General features: G+C 42.0%; 2 protein-coding genes across 2 annotated transcripts in view; one reads left to right on the top strand and one right to left on the bottom strand.

The window, feature by feature from the left end:
• The window catches only part of RASGEF1C (RasGEF domain family member 1C), an 838,438-nt gene that overhangs the window by 191,188 nt on the left and 629,158 nt on the right, over positions 1 to 18,092 (top strand). The gene's annotated exons all lie outside the window — the stretch shown is intronic.
• LOC110580274 (immunity-related GTPase family M protein 1-like) lies at positions 15,248 to 16,441 on the bottom strand. The gene is given in 1 exon segment (XM_021689937.1): positions 15,248 to 16,441. A coding segment is annotated over 1 exon segment (1,194 nt).

The following is an 18,092-nucleotide window of genomic DNA, read 5'->3' as shown; positions in this document are numbered from 1 at the left end:
ATAAGCAGAGCAGGGCCAGCCTCTTGGTTGCTCCACTGAGAGAAATACTCAGATGGGGGCAAGGACATGGAGATGTTGGAGTGTGAAGATAGGTGGCGCCTGAGTTCTGCCTGACTGGAGAGGTGCTCAGCACCCAGTTATATGGTGTGTGCACCTTTGCACTGTCCTAAAAGGGAAAGAGAGGTTGTCCTGGTGCTCATTCTCTGTGTTTGGGTCCTTCTTTTACAGTAGTTTTGCCTGTACCCTGGGTGATACCATGTCTTTTATAATTAATATATTTGTATTATAATTTTAGTTAGTAAAATTATAATTTTATAGTTAATAAATAGTAGGATATATGTTTGACTGACCACTGTGTCAGAAGGAATAAAGTAGATCTAGGCACATCAACATAGAGAGATGCCCCAAACAACACTGAGTTAGTAAGTCAGGAACTGACCCTGTTAGGGGTTTTCATGGCAGTTTTATTACATAGACAACGATTGATGAAATCATTGGCCATTGGTGATTGAGTTCAGTCTCTAGTCCCCCTCACCTCCCTGGAAGTTGGGGGAAGGAAGGAAGAAGGAGGCTGAAAGTTCTAACCTTCTAATCTTGGCTTGGTATTTCTGGTCACGAGCCCCCATCCTGAAGGCTCTCTACCCCAGTCATCTCATTAGCATACAAAAGACACTCCTATTGCTCAGGAAATTCCAAGGGGTTTAAGAGTTCCTTCTAGGAATCCCCTCACACTTACCATCTTGTACCTTCTATACAAGTGAGAGCTGTGACAGTAATCTAACCAGTTCATGACCACCTCATTTGAAATCTGTATGTGGCAGTTTGCCTTGAAATTGAGCTGCAATTGTTGCCATGCCTCAGCCAGAAGTGAGAAAGGATGAGTAACATTCTGATGTCTATCACACTTAGCTTTATTTTTTCTTTTCATATCTTTATTTAAATTCTAGTTAGCTAACATATAGTGTAATATTGGTTTCAGGAGCAGAATTTAGTGATTCATCACTTACATAAAACACCCATTGCCCATCTAGCCCATCCCCCACCCACTGCCCTCTATCAACTTCAGTTTTTTCTCTATTGTTGAGTCTCTTATGATTTGCTTCCCTCTCCTGCCCCTCCCTTCCCCCCTTCCCATATGTTCATCTCTTTTGTTTATTAAATTCCGCATATGAGTGAAATCATATGGTATTTTTCTTTCTGTGACTGACTTATTTTGCTTAGCATAGTACACTCTAGCTCTATCCATGTTATTGTAAATGGCAAGATTTCATTCTTTTTGATGACTAATATGTCATTGTGTGTATATATATATACATATATATTATATATATATATGTGTATATATATATACACACATATTATATACATATATATATATATACATATATATATACATATATATACATGCACACACACATATACACATATACACATCTTCTTTATCATTCATCAGCCCATGGTTATTTAGGCTCTTTCCATATTCTGGCCATTGTTGATAATGCTCCTATAAACATTGGGGTGCATGTAGCCCTTCAAATCTGTATTTTTGTATCCTTTGGGTAAATACCTAGTATTGTAATTGTTAGGTTGTAGGGTGGTTTTTTTTTTTTAACTTTTTGAGGAACCTCCATACTATTTTCCAGAGTGGCTGCACCAGTTTGTATTCCCACCCATAGTATTGCACTTAGCTTTAAACCATAAAAGGAAAGATACTTGAACAATGAGAAGCCATTTCATTTCAAAGGTGGAAGAAAATTTTTAAAAAAACCAGTTTGTTAACTGGTTTAGGAAGTGGATAAGGCTGAACATGCCTTGCTTTGTGTATACATTCTCCCCACAGTGAGATCTAAAATTTGAGATGTTCATAGGCTCAGTCCTGCCTCACAAACATCTGTTAAAAAGAAAAACCACAGGCCCATAATGGAGTCACTTAAGTTAAGGTTCCATGTCAGTAAACCAAGATTTAATACCTAACCTAACTGCAGTTTCAACCCCCTCAGGAATGTAAACTTTAGCTTAACTGGAATTTCCTGGCCAGTAGTCCCCTGAGAGACCTTTCTCCCTTAGGAGGGCAATCTTGACTAAACAATGCATTTCTTGCTAATAGGTTCCTTTCTTTTTTAAGCCCTCTTTCTGCCTTTAAAAATATTTTCTTTTCTGCAACTCAGCAGAGCTCCTTTGTATATGCTAGGTGGGATGTTACTCAATTCATGAATCATTTAATAAAGCCAATTAGATCTTCAAATTTACTTGGCTGAATTATTTTAAAAACATATCTACTTCCTTCATTATCTTATCTTGTTTTATGTTGTCGAGTACCAATTACAAACTTCCAACTCTCAAATTTTTCTCCCAGGCCTCTCCCCTGAGTCCAGACCGAAATATTCCAATGTTTATGCAACATCTTCCCCTTATATGTCTAGGATATCTGGAATAACTGAACATGCCCAAACCTAATCTGAACCCCTACCCCTTTTTCTTTTCCAGTTAATCTCAGTATCACCGCCCTCCCCCCCTCACCCAGTTGCACTTGAGGCCATCCACACCATCTTTGTTCTTTCATGTTCCACATCTGCAATCCTGCAGCTTGAACTTCCAAGTCTACTGAGAATCCATTGATTTCTTTTATTCTCACCACTATCACCCAGGTCCAAACACCATCATCTCTACTTGGAATAATTGTAGATAGCCTCCCAGGGGTGACCCATAAAAAAGATCCAGGACACACTGCCCCTAAATAGACTGCTTTGGTATATTGATTATTTTGAGTTGAAGGCACTTGAAAAACAGCAAATGTGGGAAGAAGCTTTCTCTGAACTCCCTTTATGTGTGTAAAGACAGATCTTTCAAAAGGAACTCAATTGTCATAAATACCCTGCCTGGGATTTCATCAGCCATAGAAGAATGACTCATTACCGGAGAGGAGAATAGAAGTCTATACCACACGCAGACAAACTTTGTCATAAACTATCATACCTCCCATACCTTCTTCAAAGGCCCCATTCATCTTTCCTAAAAACCATTTGTTCCCTACTAAGAGGACTACATTTCCCCTCCCTTCCCCTATTAAGATAATAGATAAACTCTCAAATCTCTCAGCTGTTTGGATACTCAATTTTTTTTCCTGTGATGCCCCTATGGTATAATATAGTAAAAATTAATAGAGTTGTATACCTTTTATCCTGTTAACTTGGGTTTGCTTCATTGACCCAGCTATGGAACCTAGGAGGGTAGAGGGAAAGTTTTCCTCCCCTAACCCACCTCTGCTCAGGCCTTTCCTCAGACAGTCTCATCAGAAGTAGCAACCAGTGACTTTTTTACAGGACTCCTTTCTGTTCACAACTTGCCACTAGCTTTGGCCTCACTGGGGGAAAAACATACTCCTTGAAGGCCGTCCCTGTGTCCTGTCTGCACTCCCTTTAGGCCCTGCTTCCCCCTCTCACTTTGTTTTGTCTCCATCACCTCCCTGTTATTCCTCCAATAGACCAGACCTGTTCCCACCTCTGTTTCCTTGCGTTTATGGCTCCAGATAGCCCCAAAGCTCACTGTCTGCCCTCTTTGAGGTTTTCCCTCTCAGGGGTGCTTCCCTGACCACTCTAATTAATCTGCAACCCTCTCCTGCTGGTCCTCTACACCACCAGCACACTTGGTTGTATATTTTCCTGAAATATACCTGATAGATTGTATATTTTCCATCCTAATCTACTCATTTGTCTGTATCCTCTCTGGTCCCACTGTCTCCCCAACCCATGAAGGCAGGCATTTTTGTTTTGTTTCCTACTTTTTCTCTTGTGACTAGAAAAGTGTATAATGATATGCTCAATAAAAACTTGTGAAATGGATACACGAAGAGGAGGTGTTTGAATGGAAGTGAACAGGGAATGCATACAAATTTCCACCTTTTAAGACTCCCCATATACAGAAAGGATGAACCAAGGTTCTGATGAGCATTAGATGAGCCTTCTCCTTTGGGGGGGGCTTCTTTTATAGTTGTCATAGCAGAGAAATTCACTTACTTCTACTTATGTACTTAAAGGGAACTCCCTTACCCTCCAGAGACTGACTCTTTGCAGACACTTTTGATGTTCTCTCTCCACATCCCCTGGGATCCCTTTTGTCATGTTCCCCAAGCTGTTCAGGCGCTTCAATGGGCTGCTCTCTCTGCAACTTCCCTGAAGGATGACCAATTGCATGTTGAGCTAGTGAGTCACTAACCAGGAGGAGGGGAGCATCACGGAAGTCCAAGAAACAAGTGAGCAAAGGAAAAACCTCAGAAGGGCAGAGCCTGGATGATGAGGGATGTGGACATCTAAACTCCATGCCCTGAATGAGTTTCTACCACATGAATTCCTGCCCTACTATTCAGACCTATACTGAACTTGAGGTTGTGTGTGTGCTTCTGTTAAACATTATTCTCTTCCGTAAGAATCAGGATAGGTAACAAGGGCAGGGCTCTTGGTAGGATCCTCAGGACTTGTCATCCAGCCTGGGAAAGTGTGTTCACTGATGTGAATGGAGGAAAAAGTAGGAGGAAATGTGGGAAATTTATATTAATAAAACTTCATATGTGTATGGGGACATACATTTCTCATTTCATCTTCTTAATAGCTCTACAAAGGCATTATACAACCATTTCTGTCTTCAGATGAAGGATCTGAATCTGGGACATCAAGAAATATGTACCTGGAAGTCTTTCTAGGGGACCTCCTAGGCATCACTAAGGGCCTATTCCCTTGGCCTTGAGCAGGTTCTCTGCCCTCTCACACTCTCTGAGCCACCCAGGAGGTGGTATGGTTCAATGCACAAAAACCACAGCTTTTCCACCAGCCAGCACTGCCTCTCAGCCCTCCAAGCACAAGCCAGCCTCCCATCACTCCAGGTGCAATTTGCTTACTCACCAACTCCAGAGAGAAAAGAGGTTTCTGATGTCAGAAATCACAGATGTTTCCACTAAAACAACAGAAAATGCTGAGTCTAATCAAGTGTTCCCTGGAGCCCCTGACCCAGCAACACTCCACAGACCTGTCCTCCCTGGGAAATGCAGACACTGAGTACTCCTGAGGTCACTGCATGGAGCAAGGGGCTGGAGAGCCGCTATCCTGCCTGGGTAATGTGTGAAAGACAGTAGGAAGGACAACAGCCTCTGACTTGAGCTCCCCACTCAGGAAGACTTGGCTGATAGTTGCAGACCCAGATTTACATGACATGCAAGTGAAACCGTCATTTCTCCGCAGAACAAGGAGTTCCAGGAAAAGAAACAAAAAAGTGTTTTGACTTCAGGAGGCTCAGAAGGTGAGGGGAGGGCTCTGATAATGCCTGTAAAGTCATCTAGCCAAACTCCCATGTGAGCCTTGAGGACAGGGAGGAAGGCTGTGAGCAAGTTTTCAAGACTTCCAGTGAATGAGAGAAGCATTTTCCATCAGAAAGCAGAGGGACTATAACTTTTTTGTGTCTTTCTGTTTCTTTCACTTTTAGGAGCCCTGTTGCTGGCTGCCATGTTGTCACACTTGGGCATGGATGACCCTGGCAGGTCATGGGGTCACATCTCATGAACAACTTAAACTACCAGGAGGGGCTTTGGGGAAATTTGACAAAACAGTAAGGTGGGGAGACACAGGTAAGGAGGAAGAGTCTGGATTCTAAAATTTATATGGACCAAAATACTAAAATTTCTTTAGAAGAAAAAATAAGTCTGCTGTATCAGATAACATTTATTTTAATGCTATAGTATTTAAGACAGTTGATGTGGGCACAGGGATAGACCAACTGGCCCACAGAAAGGGACACAAGGCCCTGTGTAAGATTTAGACATGTGTGGAGTTCTGTGGCATGGGAGAAGTGCATGGGATGTCAGTGGGTATAGAAGGCACTATCTAGTAAATGGAGCCGACAAACCAGTTCTCCATATGGACAGAGGTCACTGAATCTCTACTTACATTACTTATGATAATCAACTCCAGATAGAGTTAAGACATAAATTTCAAGTGGAAACTGTAGAAAGAAATATAGCTACTCTTAAAGAAAGATTCCTTATATGAGATGATACCCATACCAAGATGACAGCTGTATAAAACGGACTAACCAATGTGAGACCATTGACTACATTAAAGAGCTTCTCTTCATGAAAACAAATGCCAAAAAAAAAAGTTAAAAATCTCCACAAATCTGGAGAATCTATTTGCACAAATGTAGTAACTAAGGATCGATGGAAAGAAGGCATTAAAAAATTCCAATATTCACTAAGAAAAAGTAAAACAATTCAGCATGGAAGTTGACAAAAGACATGAACAGAACTGTCTCAGAAAAAGAAACACATGTGGACCAAAAACCAATAGAGAAAGTACCACAGATTTAACTAGTAATGAGGTAAATGCAATCTGTGCGCTATGAGATGACATCATACATTAGTTCAATTGCAAAATTTTAAAAGTTGGAAAAAGTCAGGTAATGGTGAGAATGTACATTGATAGAATCTCTGAACCGTGGCTGCTGGGAATGTAAATCAATACAATCACTTTGAAGAAACAGTATGGCTGAATCTTATAAAATTGCCCATTCATGCGCCTCAGGACTCAGCATTTCCACTCCTAACACTATACCTAAGAGTCACTCTGCAAAAATGTACAGAAGACATGTAGATGTGTGCTCTTAGCAGCAGTCTTCATAACTGTGAAAAAGGAGAGGATAGGCATTAACAGAGAACAGATAAATAAGTTCAGATACATAGCATTGACAGGAATGAACCTGTCTCTATAGGTATATAGAGAGGAATTAATCTTTTTTTTCCCAATTTTAAGTTTTAATTTTTATTTTTAAGTAGGCTCCATGTTCAGTGTGAAGCCCAATGCTGGACTTGAGCTTATAGCCCTGAGATCAAGACCTGGGCTGAGATTAAGAGTTGGATGCTTAACCAACTGAACCACCCAGGCACCCCACATATTACTCTGTTTATTTTTTCTTATTTATTTATTTATTTATTTATTATGTTCAGTTAGCCAGCATATAGTACATCATAAGTGTTTGTTTTAGTGTTCAACAATTAATTAGTTGCTATAACACCCGGTGCTCATCCCAATGCGTGCCCTCCTTAATAACCATCACCCGGTCACCCCATCCCCCTAACCCCCTCCCTTCTGGACTCCGGAAATCTTGTTTTTTCAATTTTTAAAAAAATTTACTTATTTATTTGAGAGAGAGTGAGGAAGGGGCAGAGGGAGAGGGAGAGAGAGTCTCAAACAGATTCTGTGCTGAGCGTGGAACCTGCTGCGGGGCTCCATATCATGACCTTGAGATCATGACCCCAGCTAAAACCAAGAGTCTGTCACTCAATCGACCACATCCATCATCCATGTGCTCCGAGCAATTAATCTTTTTGCATAGTGTTGAGATTCAATATTAAGAACCAGTAGAATACCTGTTAAAGCTTCAAGAAAACTAAGCAATATATTGTATAGGCATGCATATGTAAGTGATAAGGCCACCAAAAAAAAAAAAAAAAGAAAGAAAGAAAAAAAGGAATCATAAACACATACTTCATAAAATTGTTACCCAGGGCCATTAGAGATGTTCTATTTCTTGGGATGATTGTTCGGTGTGTAGGTGATCATTGTATTACACGAGTAAGTAAAAGATTTAAAAGAGAGAAATATCTCAGTTCCTTTCAGGTTGTTGCTGTGACTATTCTTCTGTGTGTAGTTGGTCCCGAATCTCTCCCTCCTGCCATATTTTGGGGACATCAGAGAAATATTCTCTGTCTGACATACAGAGACAGTCACTGCTCTGATGGGAGAAAGAAATCATTCAGTGAGGAAATAGGGGACAAGAGAGACTGAAATTCTAGGTAGAAACAACTGTAAGGCAAAGATGCAAGCTCACATGTGAACTTGACAACTGGCTGTGGATGCAGATGAGCACATGAAGACAGCCAATTACAGCTGTCAGTAGTAGTAAGGTAGGAAATACCTCTGAGTCTCAGGTACACTGGCAGTGATGGGGCCCTTTATAATGGGTGAGAGAAAGCTCCCATCAGGGGTTCCCCAGGCCTGGGCTGCCCCCCAGCTGTGTGAGAATCACTCTGGAACTGGTGCTCTGTTTGGTTGGCTCTGGTCTGGTAGTGTCCTCTGCACCCAGTGGGCTGGGGCCTGATACCCCGTATGCACACCTCAGGGTCCAGAGTTAGACTTGCTGTTCTTAAGTCGCTATTAGGAAATTAGGAAGTATGATTTATAAGGATGTTGTTATATTCTCTCTGTTCAGAGGAAAGGGAAATCAATTACTTTTTATGCCCAGAGCAGAGCTCCTGCCCATGCAGACTGAGATTAACACGTATTTGGATGCACATGTATACACACTAAAACTGGCACACATTAAACAACACCTCATGTCTGAATCCCTTGTTTGCTTAAATCTTTTTCGGTTTAGGTTGGAATTTAACAGTGATATCATGAAGGATTAACATCATAGCTGGCAGTTTGCAAGATACTGGGGAGGGGGAGGTGAGAGTAATGAGCTAGAGTAGAGTCTGGGAGGGGCCGGGGAGGGTGGGATTTAGGAAGATTATGAACAAATTGAACTTTGAATCTACCTGCTGCCCAGCCCCAAACTGGCCACATATGAGGAGACCAACACAGACTTGCACCCATGAGCACAAACATTGTGAACCTCCTGTTAATGACCAAGGATAGGAACAGCATATAGGTGCTTGGCAGATTGCTTTGCTGGCCATTTACAGAGAGCTTTGCTGCAGAGATGGAGCTCACAGCTCCTTCTCCTCTGGTCTGGAATGGCCACAGTGCTCAGTGGGCTGAGGCCTGATATCCTGAGTGCATAGTTCACAGGTCACAGTCAGACCCTCTGGTCCTGAGTCCCCTGTGATCACATGACCCTTCCTCAAGACAAGTGGGTGAGAACAGATGTGGGATGGTCACTCTAGGGCCCATACCAAGTGGAATTGTCCCCTGGACACCAGCACTGCTGTGCCTCTGCAGGTGAAATCCCTACCGGGCCACATTGGAGGTCTGCAGGCCTCTGCTAGGCTCCTCCCACATGGAGCAGGAATCCATGGAAGAACATGGAGCCCACGAGAGACATACAAAATTGCAGACTGTACTTTAGGGCCAAACTGAACACTGCTAAGACTCAGGCCCTCATCTGGTGGGGGACAGGTGCGTGGACACCAGGTGAGGTCACAGCTGGGGTAAGGAAGAGAACTCGGTGGTGGTTGGAGCATCTTCACTGTGATATCAGTGGGTGGAGGTGAGTGATCCTTGAGCTGTGCAGGTTGAGTAATGTCAGGGAACAGTTATTTATTTATTTATAGATTTATTTATTTATTTTAGAGAGAGAGTGCAAAGTCTAAGATCAAGGTGCCAGTAGGTCTTGCTTCTCCTGAAGCCTCTCTCCTTAGCTTGCAGATGGTCACCTTCCTGCTGTGGCCTTTCTCTCTGTGTGTGCTCTTCCTCTTTTAAGGATGCCAGTCCTATTGGATAGGCTTCCACCCATCTAAGGTCAGTTAACCTTCATTATCTTGTTAAACAACCTCCTACAAATATAGTCACAATAGGGGTTTGGGTTTCAACATAGGAAGTTGGGGGTATATACTTCAGTCAGAACAAATCCTACTCTAAAATAATTTTTAGTAGCAGTACTCCTTGCGTAATGTTAGAGTTGGACTAGAGAATGGTGTGGGTGTGTCTGAGAACCCCAGTACCCGTGGGGAGGTCCATTCAGAGGAAGACCCAGGAGGATGAGCCAGCAGCTCCTGCAGAGCTTAAAGGACATGATTCAGGAAGCTGCTTCAGATACAGATGTGATCTGACACCATGTAACCTCCTCAAGAGAGAAATGGGTGGTCACAGACACCAAGTTACAAATGTACTCTAAGATATTAGGGTAGGAGATCCTTCTCAACTGTCCAATAGTAATAGAAATATAGAAAATATCTGAGTGATGGGAGATTTTTTTTTTAAAGATTTTATTTATTTATTTGACAGAGAGAGACACAGCGAGAGAGGGAACACAAGGAGGGGGAGTAGGAGAGGGAGAAGCAGGCTTCCCGCCGAGCAGAGAGCCCAATGCAGGGCTCGAGCCCAGGACCCTGGGATCATGACCTGAGCCAAAGGCAGACGCTTAACAACTGAGCCACCCAGGCACCCCATGAGTGATGGGAGATTTGAGGCTGTTTGGTAAGTAATGCATTCTCTTTCTTTGGTGCAATGTGTAAGAATCCAAGTGTTATGACCCAGCCATTACACTCTTATTTCTGGAGAAGTTTCTACACAGGAGTGCCAGAAACATGTGTAAAATGTTTCTAGGAGAACTGCTTTGAAGAGAAAGAAACAACTGTAAAGAAGCCCAACCCAAAATGTCCACTGACAGGAAATAAATAATATGTTCTATCTTTGCAAAATGGAGAACACATGTGATAGAAACAATTGTAAATAAAAGCAGCTTACAGAAGATAGCACACAAAATTATTCTATTTTTCTAAAGCACCCAAACATGCAAAACTATATAATGTATTGTCTGAAGAAACACACATAGATGGTAAAAACCAATGAAAGCAAAAAAATGTTAAACTGTAAAATGTAAAATTTGAAGGATTTGTACTTCTGAGAAGAGATGTGGAGAGACAGGATATGGGGTGAAGCTTGTGGGAATATTCAGTGATATAAGAAACATCTAGTTCCTAATTTGAGAGTTGAGTTCACAGGTATTTATATCTTGCTTTATTCTGTGTGTATGTATGCATGAAATATCATATATATCCTACTGTAGCTAGTGGCTAAACACATATTACACTTAGAAAATGTAACAAAGGACAATGCCAAAGCTGAAGAACATTGCAAGCCGACATTTTTTTCAATAGATTATATTTTAGAGCAGTTTTGGGTAAATAGCAAAATCGAGCAGAAGGTAGAGAGGATTCCCATGTACCTCCTACCCTCACATAAGTACAGCCTCCCCACTGTCAACAACTCACACCTTCCTACAATTCATGAACCCAAACTGACCCATCTTTATCCCTCCATGTTCATAGTTTACATTGGGTTCCCTCTTGGTGTTGTATATTCTATGGGATTTGACAAAAGTATAATTTGTCCACCATTGATCCACCATTATCATATCACACAGAGTGGTTTCACTGCTCTAAATGGCCTCTGTGCTCCATTGACTTATCCCTCCCTCCCCTGAACCCTTGGGAACCACTGATGTTTTTATTGAAACCGCAGCTTTGCCTTTTTTGGAATGTTACACAGTTGGAATCGTGCAGTATATAGCCTTCCCAGATTGGTTTCTCTCACTTGGTAATATGCATTTCTGTTTCCTCCATGTCTTTTCATGTCAGCTGTCATTTAAGGAGCCTTCTGAATGCTGAGTGTTGATGGAAGTGCTCTGGGTCACTAGTCCCTGGTGACACTTCTGAACCCCAGGGATGAAGAGTTCCTACAATTTTCCATGGAGACAACCAGGTGACCATCCAAGGAATGAGAATGGATTTGGCACTGGGCAACATGGCATGCTGGAAGGAAGTAGATATTCAGAGTTCTAAGAGAACATGATGTTGTATCCAGAATCCTATAATCAGTTAAGCTATTTATTGAAAGTTATCACAAAATAAAGATATTAATTGGAAACGCAAAAACTAGAAAGTTTACCTCCCAGAGAACTCCCCCACCCCGCCAACTTTGTTTGAGAATGGATGCAATGTAAATGAACAGGGAACAGGGAATCCAAGAAGCACCAGCACCACAAGGTAATGGACGGATGTGAGTGAGGCCTGTGCTTCAGGCTGGGAGAGCAACTAGTCTAAGTGAGAATAAGGATTTGAGGTGTTGCATAGGACACCTTCAGGGAGAACCCTAGCCTGCTCTTCCTCAAGGGAGTGCTCACATTCTACTGTCATTTATTCACCTTCTCACTATGGAGCATCACTCTGTCTAGCTCCTTCTCCCCCCCGCCCCTTTTCTTAAAATAGAGCCTCAAACTGCATAACTCTGTGTGGCCTGAGGCTGGATGAAATGACCTGTGAATGTTGGCAGAGGCTGGTCCTTCAGTAGACAGCAGGGAAGGACATGTCCCAGGGCCAAAGAGGGAAGGGTTGTGATTAAAGAGGGTGCAGTTCCTTCATGCTGGGTTCATGCAGGAGTGACTATCACAGATGGAGGAGGTCACTCACAACTGCCATCCTGTAAGGAGCTTCTTGATGGTATTGTTATCTGTTGTTGTGGAACAAATACCCTGAAACATAGTGGCTTAAAAAACAAGTGTTTATTTGCTTATAGTTACTGAGGGTCATAAATCCAGGAACAGTCTCAATTGTGTGGTTCTGGATAAGGGTCTCTCCTGAGGTGATAGTCAAGCGACCAGCTGGGCTGCATCTTCTGAAGTCTTGCTGGAGCTGGAGAATTTACTCCCAAAATGACACACTTACATGACTGGCAGTTAATGCAGGCTGCCTCTGTTCTCCCCCACATGGCTTCTGATTCTTCAGGGCCTCTTCAGGGGATTAGTTTAAACTTTCTATGATTACTAGGCAGAGAGAGCAAGAGGGAGAGTGAGAAAGAGAGGGAAAAACCGAGGGAGAGGGAGTAGGAGCAGGTGTGAAAGAGAGTGAGCAAGTGAATAGAGAGTGTTTATAAGACAGAAGCTATAGACTTTTCATAACAAAATTCTGGAATTCTTGGACATTCCATTTTTTGTTGCCATATTCCATTAGTCACTCCAGGGAAGGATTAAACAAAGCCATGAAAATAGAAGATAATGTTGGAGGCCATCTTAAAGGTGCCTACCACTGATCTAGGGGCAGGTCAAGATTGTGTTTTCTATTCCTATTTGACCCCATCCCTGCTGGGATGCCCTGTGGCACTGAGGAGAAAACTCTCATCAGAGCTTCTGATCACTTTGTCTTCTTGATGATCTCTCCTCTTTTGTCTTTGACTGCTTTTCTATGTTAGCTTCCTATGTGGTAAAATACATGGTCTCAAATTCCCCAGTAGACCTCAGGCTTCCTGGTGTGACTTGGTTTTCTTCTTGGCTGAACTATGGGAGGCTCCAGTGGGTATGGGCTCTTTACCCTCCCTCATCATGATCACCCAGGAGAGGCAGGTTAGGGTTGGGTTTACTCTAAGAACTCTGCACCTACAGCCATTCTGACCTCTAAAACCCTTTGACTACTCATCACAATTCTCTCCCTCATCCCTCGTTCTCTGGAGATCTCAGGATGCAGTGCTCTGTATGCTTCCTAAACTTTTCAAAGGGGACACTTAACAAGCTCAGTTGGAAAAAGAATGAGATGCAACTGTGCCTTCAAGGCTTCCATGTGAATGCAGGTCTCTCCCAGCAGATTCTTCTCTTTCCACTGGATGGACGATCTGAGGACACTCACCTTTTGGTGGAACTGTCTTTCAGTGTTATCCCTTCTTAGCCATGAAGAGAAGGAATGATAATGATAATACCAAACATTTACAGAATTACATGCCTGACCCTATTCTAAGTACTTTATGTGCTTTAACTCATTAAATCCTCACATTACCTGGATGTAGATGGACATCTTAGGATGTAATATTATTATCACCATATTAACTATTGGGAAACTAAGACAGTGGAATATCAGTTGACTTGCCCAAGATCACATGGCAAGGGCATGCTGGAACCAGGATTCTTTTTTTTTTTTATTCTTATGTTAATCCCCATACATTACATCATTAGTTTTAGATGAAGTGTTCCATGATTCATTGTTTGTGCATAACACCCAGTGCTCCATGCAGAATGTGCCCTCCTCAATACCCACCACCAGGCTAACCCATCCTCCCACCCCCCTCCCCTCTAGAACCCTCAGTTTGTTTTTCAGAGTCCATCGTCTCTCATGTGGAACCAGGATTCTTAACCACTCCACTATGCCTCTTTCAGTTCATTTCCATTCAATATGAACTTCACTCTCTATCCCAGTGAATATTTATGATAACCTCTGATAAACCCTCTTTTTTGAGCAGAAGCCTAAAGATGGGCCAAAATTTTATACATTAGGCCAGTTCAGATGTCCACCAAATTCAGATTGGACTCCACACTAGGTGAAATCTTCCCAGGTAAATGAGTAAAGTGATGGTGGTGACAGGGAATGATGCAGGGAAAGAAGGTTGCTCTTGTGAGGACTGAATGATTCCCACAGTGGTGAGAACCAGGTTATGACACTTTTGGTGGTGGAGAGTGAGGTTTCAAATCTTATCTGAAAATTTTTTTTGTATAAAAAACCACTTTTATTACACATATGCCCAGCAAGGAGAAAAATCTAGAGCTAGGGTCTGGAATGGTTTCCAATTAGGAAAATTTTCATAGAGTCTCTATAGGTTGGGTTAACTGTATAAACAGTGAGATCATAGACAGTAGGTTAGTTTCCTTAATGCTGATGCTCAAATTTAGTTTTCTTTGACCAATATGGGAGATAACTTTGGCAATAACAGAACATAGCAGGTACTTTAAGTGAGCAAACATTTCTGTATAGCAAACATAATCTAACAGGCACTACTTCCTATGACAGGCGCACCATGATCATGTGCATGTGAAGAAGAGCATGGGACCTCTTGGTGTGGGGGATCAGTGTTTGGTACTTATAATAGTCAGGTTTGCTTTTCCATTCAACAATTTCCCAATCCCAGTAAAACGGTCCTTGAGTCCACCCCCTGTGTCCTTTTTTGTATATAAATGATTTGGGCAATTGCTGAGGACAGATATAAGGACAGAGCTTTACAGGATGCCAGACTGGCCTTGGATTCTGGCACCACTTCACAATACTTTACAGAGAACAGCTAAACACACACTCTCCATCATATTTCCCCAAAGGGAACATCCTAAAGGATGTTCTCTCCTCTGCCTCCAGGTGTGCTTCTGTGAATCCATGGACTGAGAGGTGAGAAGTGAAGGAACAGGAGAAAACCAAGAGGTCTTGGAAAAATGATGCTAACATTAAGTGATATGGGGATGTCAGAATGAGACTATGTCACACTATGCAATCTTTTCTTCCATCTTTGGATCCCAGCTCATTTAATAAATGAGAAGTAGGAGATATTTGGAAATTTGCTGAGATGTGGGTTCAAAATGATCTAGTCAGCTCATTTACCTCAAGAAACTTAGAACCAACAAAAGTGGAAATATTGAGCTGACTGAGAATATTGAAGGGTACAGTGTGAGGAGAGGACCCCAGATATCCTGACTTTCCCCAAGAAGGAGGCTGCTGAGACCTCACTCTTCAGATGATGGCACCTTTCAGAATTTTCTTCAGTATGGTCTTGGTGTCGTCGGCAACTATGTCAAGGAGGTGCCCCTGATTCCACTCTCTAAGGTAGTGGATACTAGTGTTACCTAAGATTGGGATGTAGCTCAGAATTGAATATAAGTAAGAGGCTGTATTATAATTCATCCACAATAATACCCAGTCCTCTGTGAGGACAGTGTGCAGATCCTGAGACTTCATAATGGTTTTGTACTCCTCCATGGGTTTTCCCATACTCTGGGCCACCTTCTGGAGAGATTCATTATCCACACCAAAGAGCGAGCAGTAGGCGTTCAAAAAATCCCCAAGATCATCTGCATTCTGGATGCCAAAGGTATCCTGGAAAGACTCTGAGCTTATTTGCCTCTGCAAAGTGATTGCTTTGTCATTAATGACCTTCTCACAGGTGTCAGACAGGTTTTCTAGGAGAGCATGTTACCTGATCTCAGACACGTCTCTGTGCAAGCTTTTCCTAAGCTCTGGGAAGTCATGCAATAAGGGATCAAAGCTTGAGACCAGGAATATGATGGGTTCACACACTCCTTCATTCTGGAGAGTTACCTGAATATTCTCATGGATATTCTGCAGGAATTGTTCCTTTGAGACCACACGTGTACTGAGGTCTCTGTCCAGCTTGGTTCAGACGATGTAGAACCTCTTTCCCTGTCCCTGGATGATTTTGGCAAGCTTCATGAGATTCATGCTGAATTGTTCAGATGCAATGACGATGAAGAAGTCATACTTGCTAAACTGTATCTCCTCCAGATAGGTATCCAGGCTTTGGGTGGTAGCACTTGTGCCAGGCAGGTCCCATAGCTCCACATTGGGAATGTGGGAGAAAGAGTAGTGAATGGGAATCTGGGTGGTTCTCACCACACCTGTGGGAGCTGAGTCCTTTTCCCCATGCCCAATTCCCCACAGTGCATTGATGAAGGAGGACATGCCATTGCCGGAGTTCCCAGTCACTGCAATGCTCACTGGGGCACTGGAAGCTGTCTTCAGGGTCTCTCTGACTGCAGAGACCACCTCCACCAACTTCCCTTCTTCCAAGGCTTTTTCTATGTTCATGGCACCTGGTTTAGATAAGACACTCCAACCCCTATGATATGGCACAGCAGAGGTGAAAGGTGTAGGTAATGGAGTGTGAAGGGACAGGGCAGGCTGTGTCATGTTGCTGATCAGTGGAATAACCTGCAGAAATAGGAAAAGCAGGGGAGTTAGGAAGACCAGGCACACGGCGTGGCAGAGGAATCATCAGATTTGGTATCCCAAACTGAGGGTGTTGGACCCACACCTAACTCACTGTAAAGGCCTTTAGATAAGAAACAGCAAACCTCTGCAAAAATGTTTGATAGTGTCTCAAAAATCTAAACATATTCAGCCATAGAAATCCTCCCATTTGTGACAATATGGATGGACTTGGGAAGCATCATTCTAAATAAAATAAATCAGATACAAATACTGCACGATCTAACTGATGTGTGGACTTTAAAAATAAAATAAAACAAAATAAATTCATAGAAAAAGAGATCACACTTGGGGAGAGGTGAAGGAAGTGGGTGAGAGGAGGGGGAGATTGGAGGAAGTGTTCAAAAGGTACAATATTTCAGTTATAAGAAAAGTAAGTACTAGGGATGTAATGTACCATCTGGTGACTATAGATATCATCATGGTATGATTTATAGGAAAGTTGTTAAGGGAATACATCTTAAGAGTTCTCATTACATGGAGAATTTTTTCTCTTTTTTCTTCTCTCTTTTCTTTTTATTGTATTTTTAAGAGATGATGGATGTTAGCTGAACCTATTGTGGTAATCATTTCACAATATATGTAAATCAAATCATCATGATGTATGCCTTAAACTTACATAGTGATGTATATCATAGTGATGTATATTTCCATAAAACTGATAAAATAATTTAAACAGAGTCACCAAATGACCCAGTAATTACATTGCTAGGTATATACCCAAGAGCAGTGACAACATACATCTAAGTAAAACCTGCATGCAAATGTTCATAGCAGTATTATTTATAATAGTCCTCAGGTGGAATTAACACAGTTGTCCACCCATTGTTCAATAGATAAACAAAAGTGGTCTATCCATACAAGACATCAGTATTGGGCAAGAAAAATAAATGAAGTACTGATACCTGCCACAACATGGATGAACCTGAAAACATTATGCTCAGGTGAAAGTGAAAGCAGACAGTCCATCGGACCATGTATTCTATGATTCTGTTCATGTGAAATGTCTAGAAAAGGCAAATCCATAGACACAGAAAATATATTGGGGACTTCCTAGATATGTAGGCCATTGGTTTGAGAGATGGCAGTCAAGAAGTGCAGGATATATTTTGGATAGTGAAAATGTTCTAAATTTGATTATGATGGCATTACAACTTTGTGAGTATATTAAAAGCTACTGAAAACTTTAAAGGGCTGAATTGTAGAATGTGTAAATTATATCCCCAAATCAGGAGATGTTCATGTTAGGGACTCAGAGGAGACTGTTGAGGAATGCTCTGCTGCTGTGGTGCCAGTAGTCAGCTCCTAAGCAGGTTACAGATGTGAATGGACTTGAGCAGAAGAGCATCATAAGGGTCTCTGTGTCAGGAGTCAGGCAGGTGCAAGTTCTCCTCCACCTCAGGATGTCCCTCTGGGGATGTCCATAGGGCACAAGTAAGCTTATGACAACACTCAATATCCTTCAATCCTGAGGACCCACACATCTTCACTGCATAGGTCTTCAGAGTCAAGAATAATTTATTTTTGATAGCAGTGAAAAGTGTATCTTCTTTCCTCTCAAGACATTTTCCGT

The sequence above is a fragment of the Neomonachus schauinslandi genome, chromosome 7, assembly GCF_002201575.2.
Source record: "Neomonachus schauinslandi chromosome 7, ASM220157v2, whole genome shotgun sequence".
Lineage (NCBI taxonomy): Eukaryota > Metazoa > Chordata > Mammalia > Carnivora > Phocidae > Neomonachus > Neomonachus schauinslandi.
Note: the sequence above shows the minus strand (reverse complement) of the source record. Positions and strands in the feature narration are given on the sequence as shown.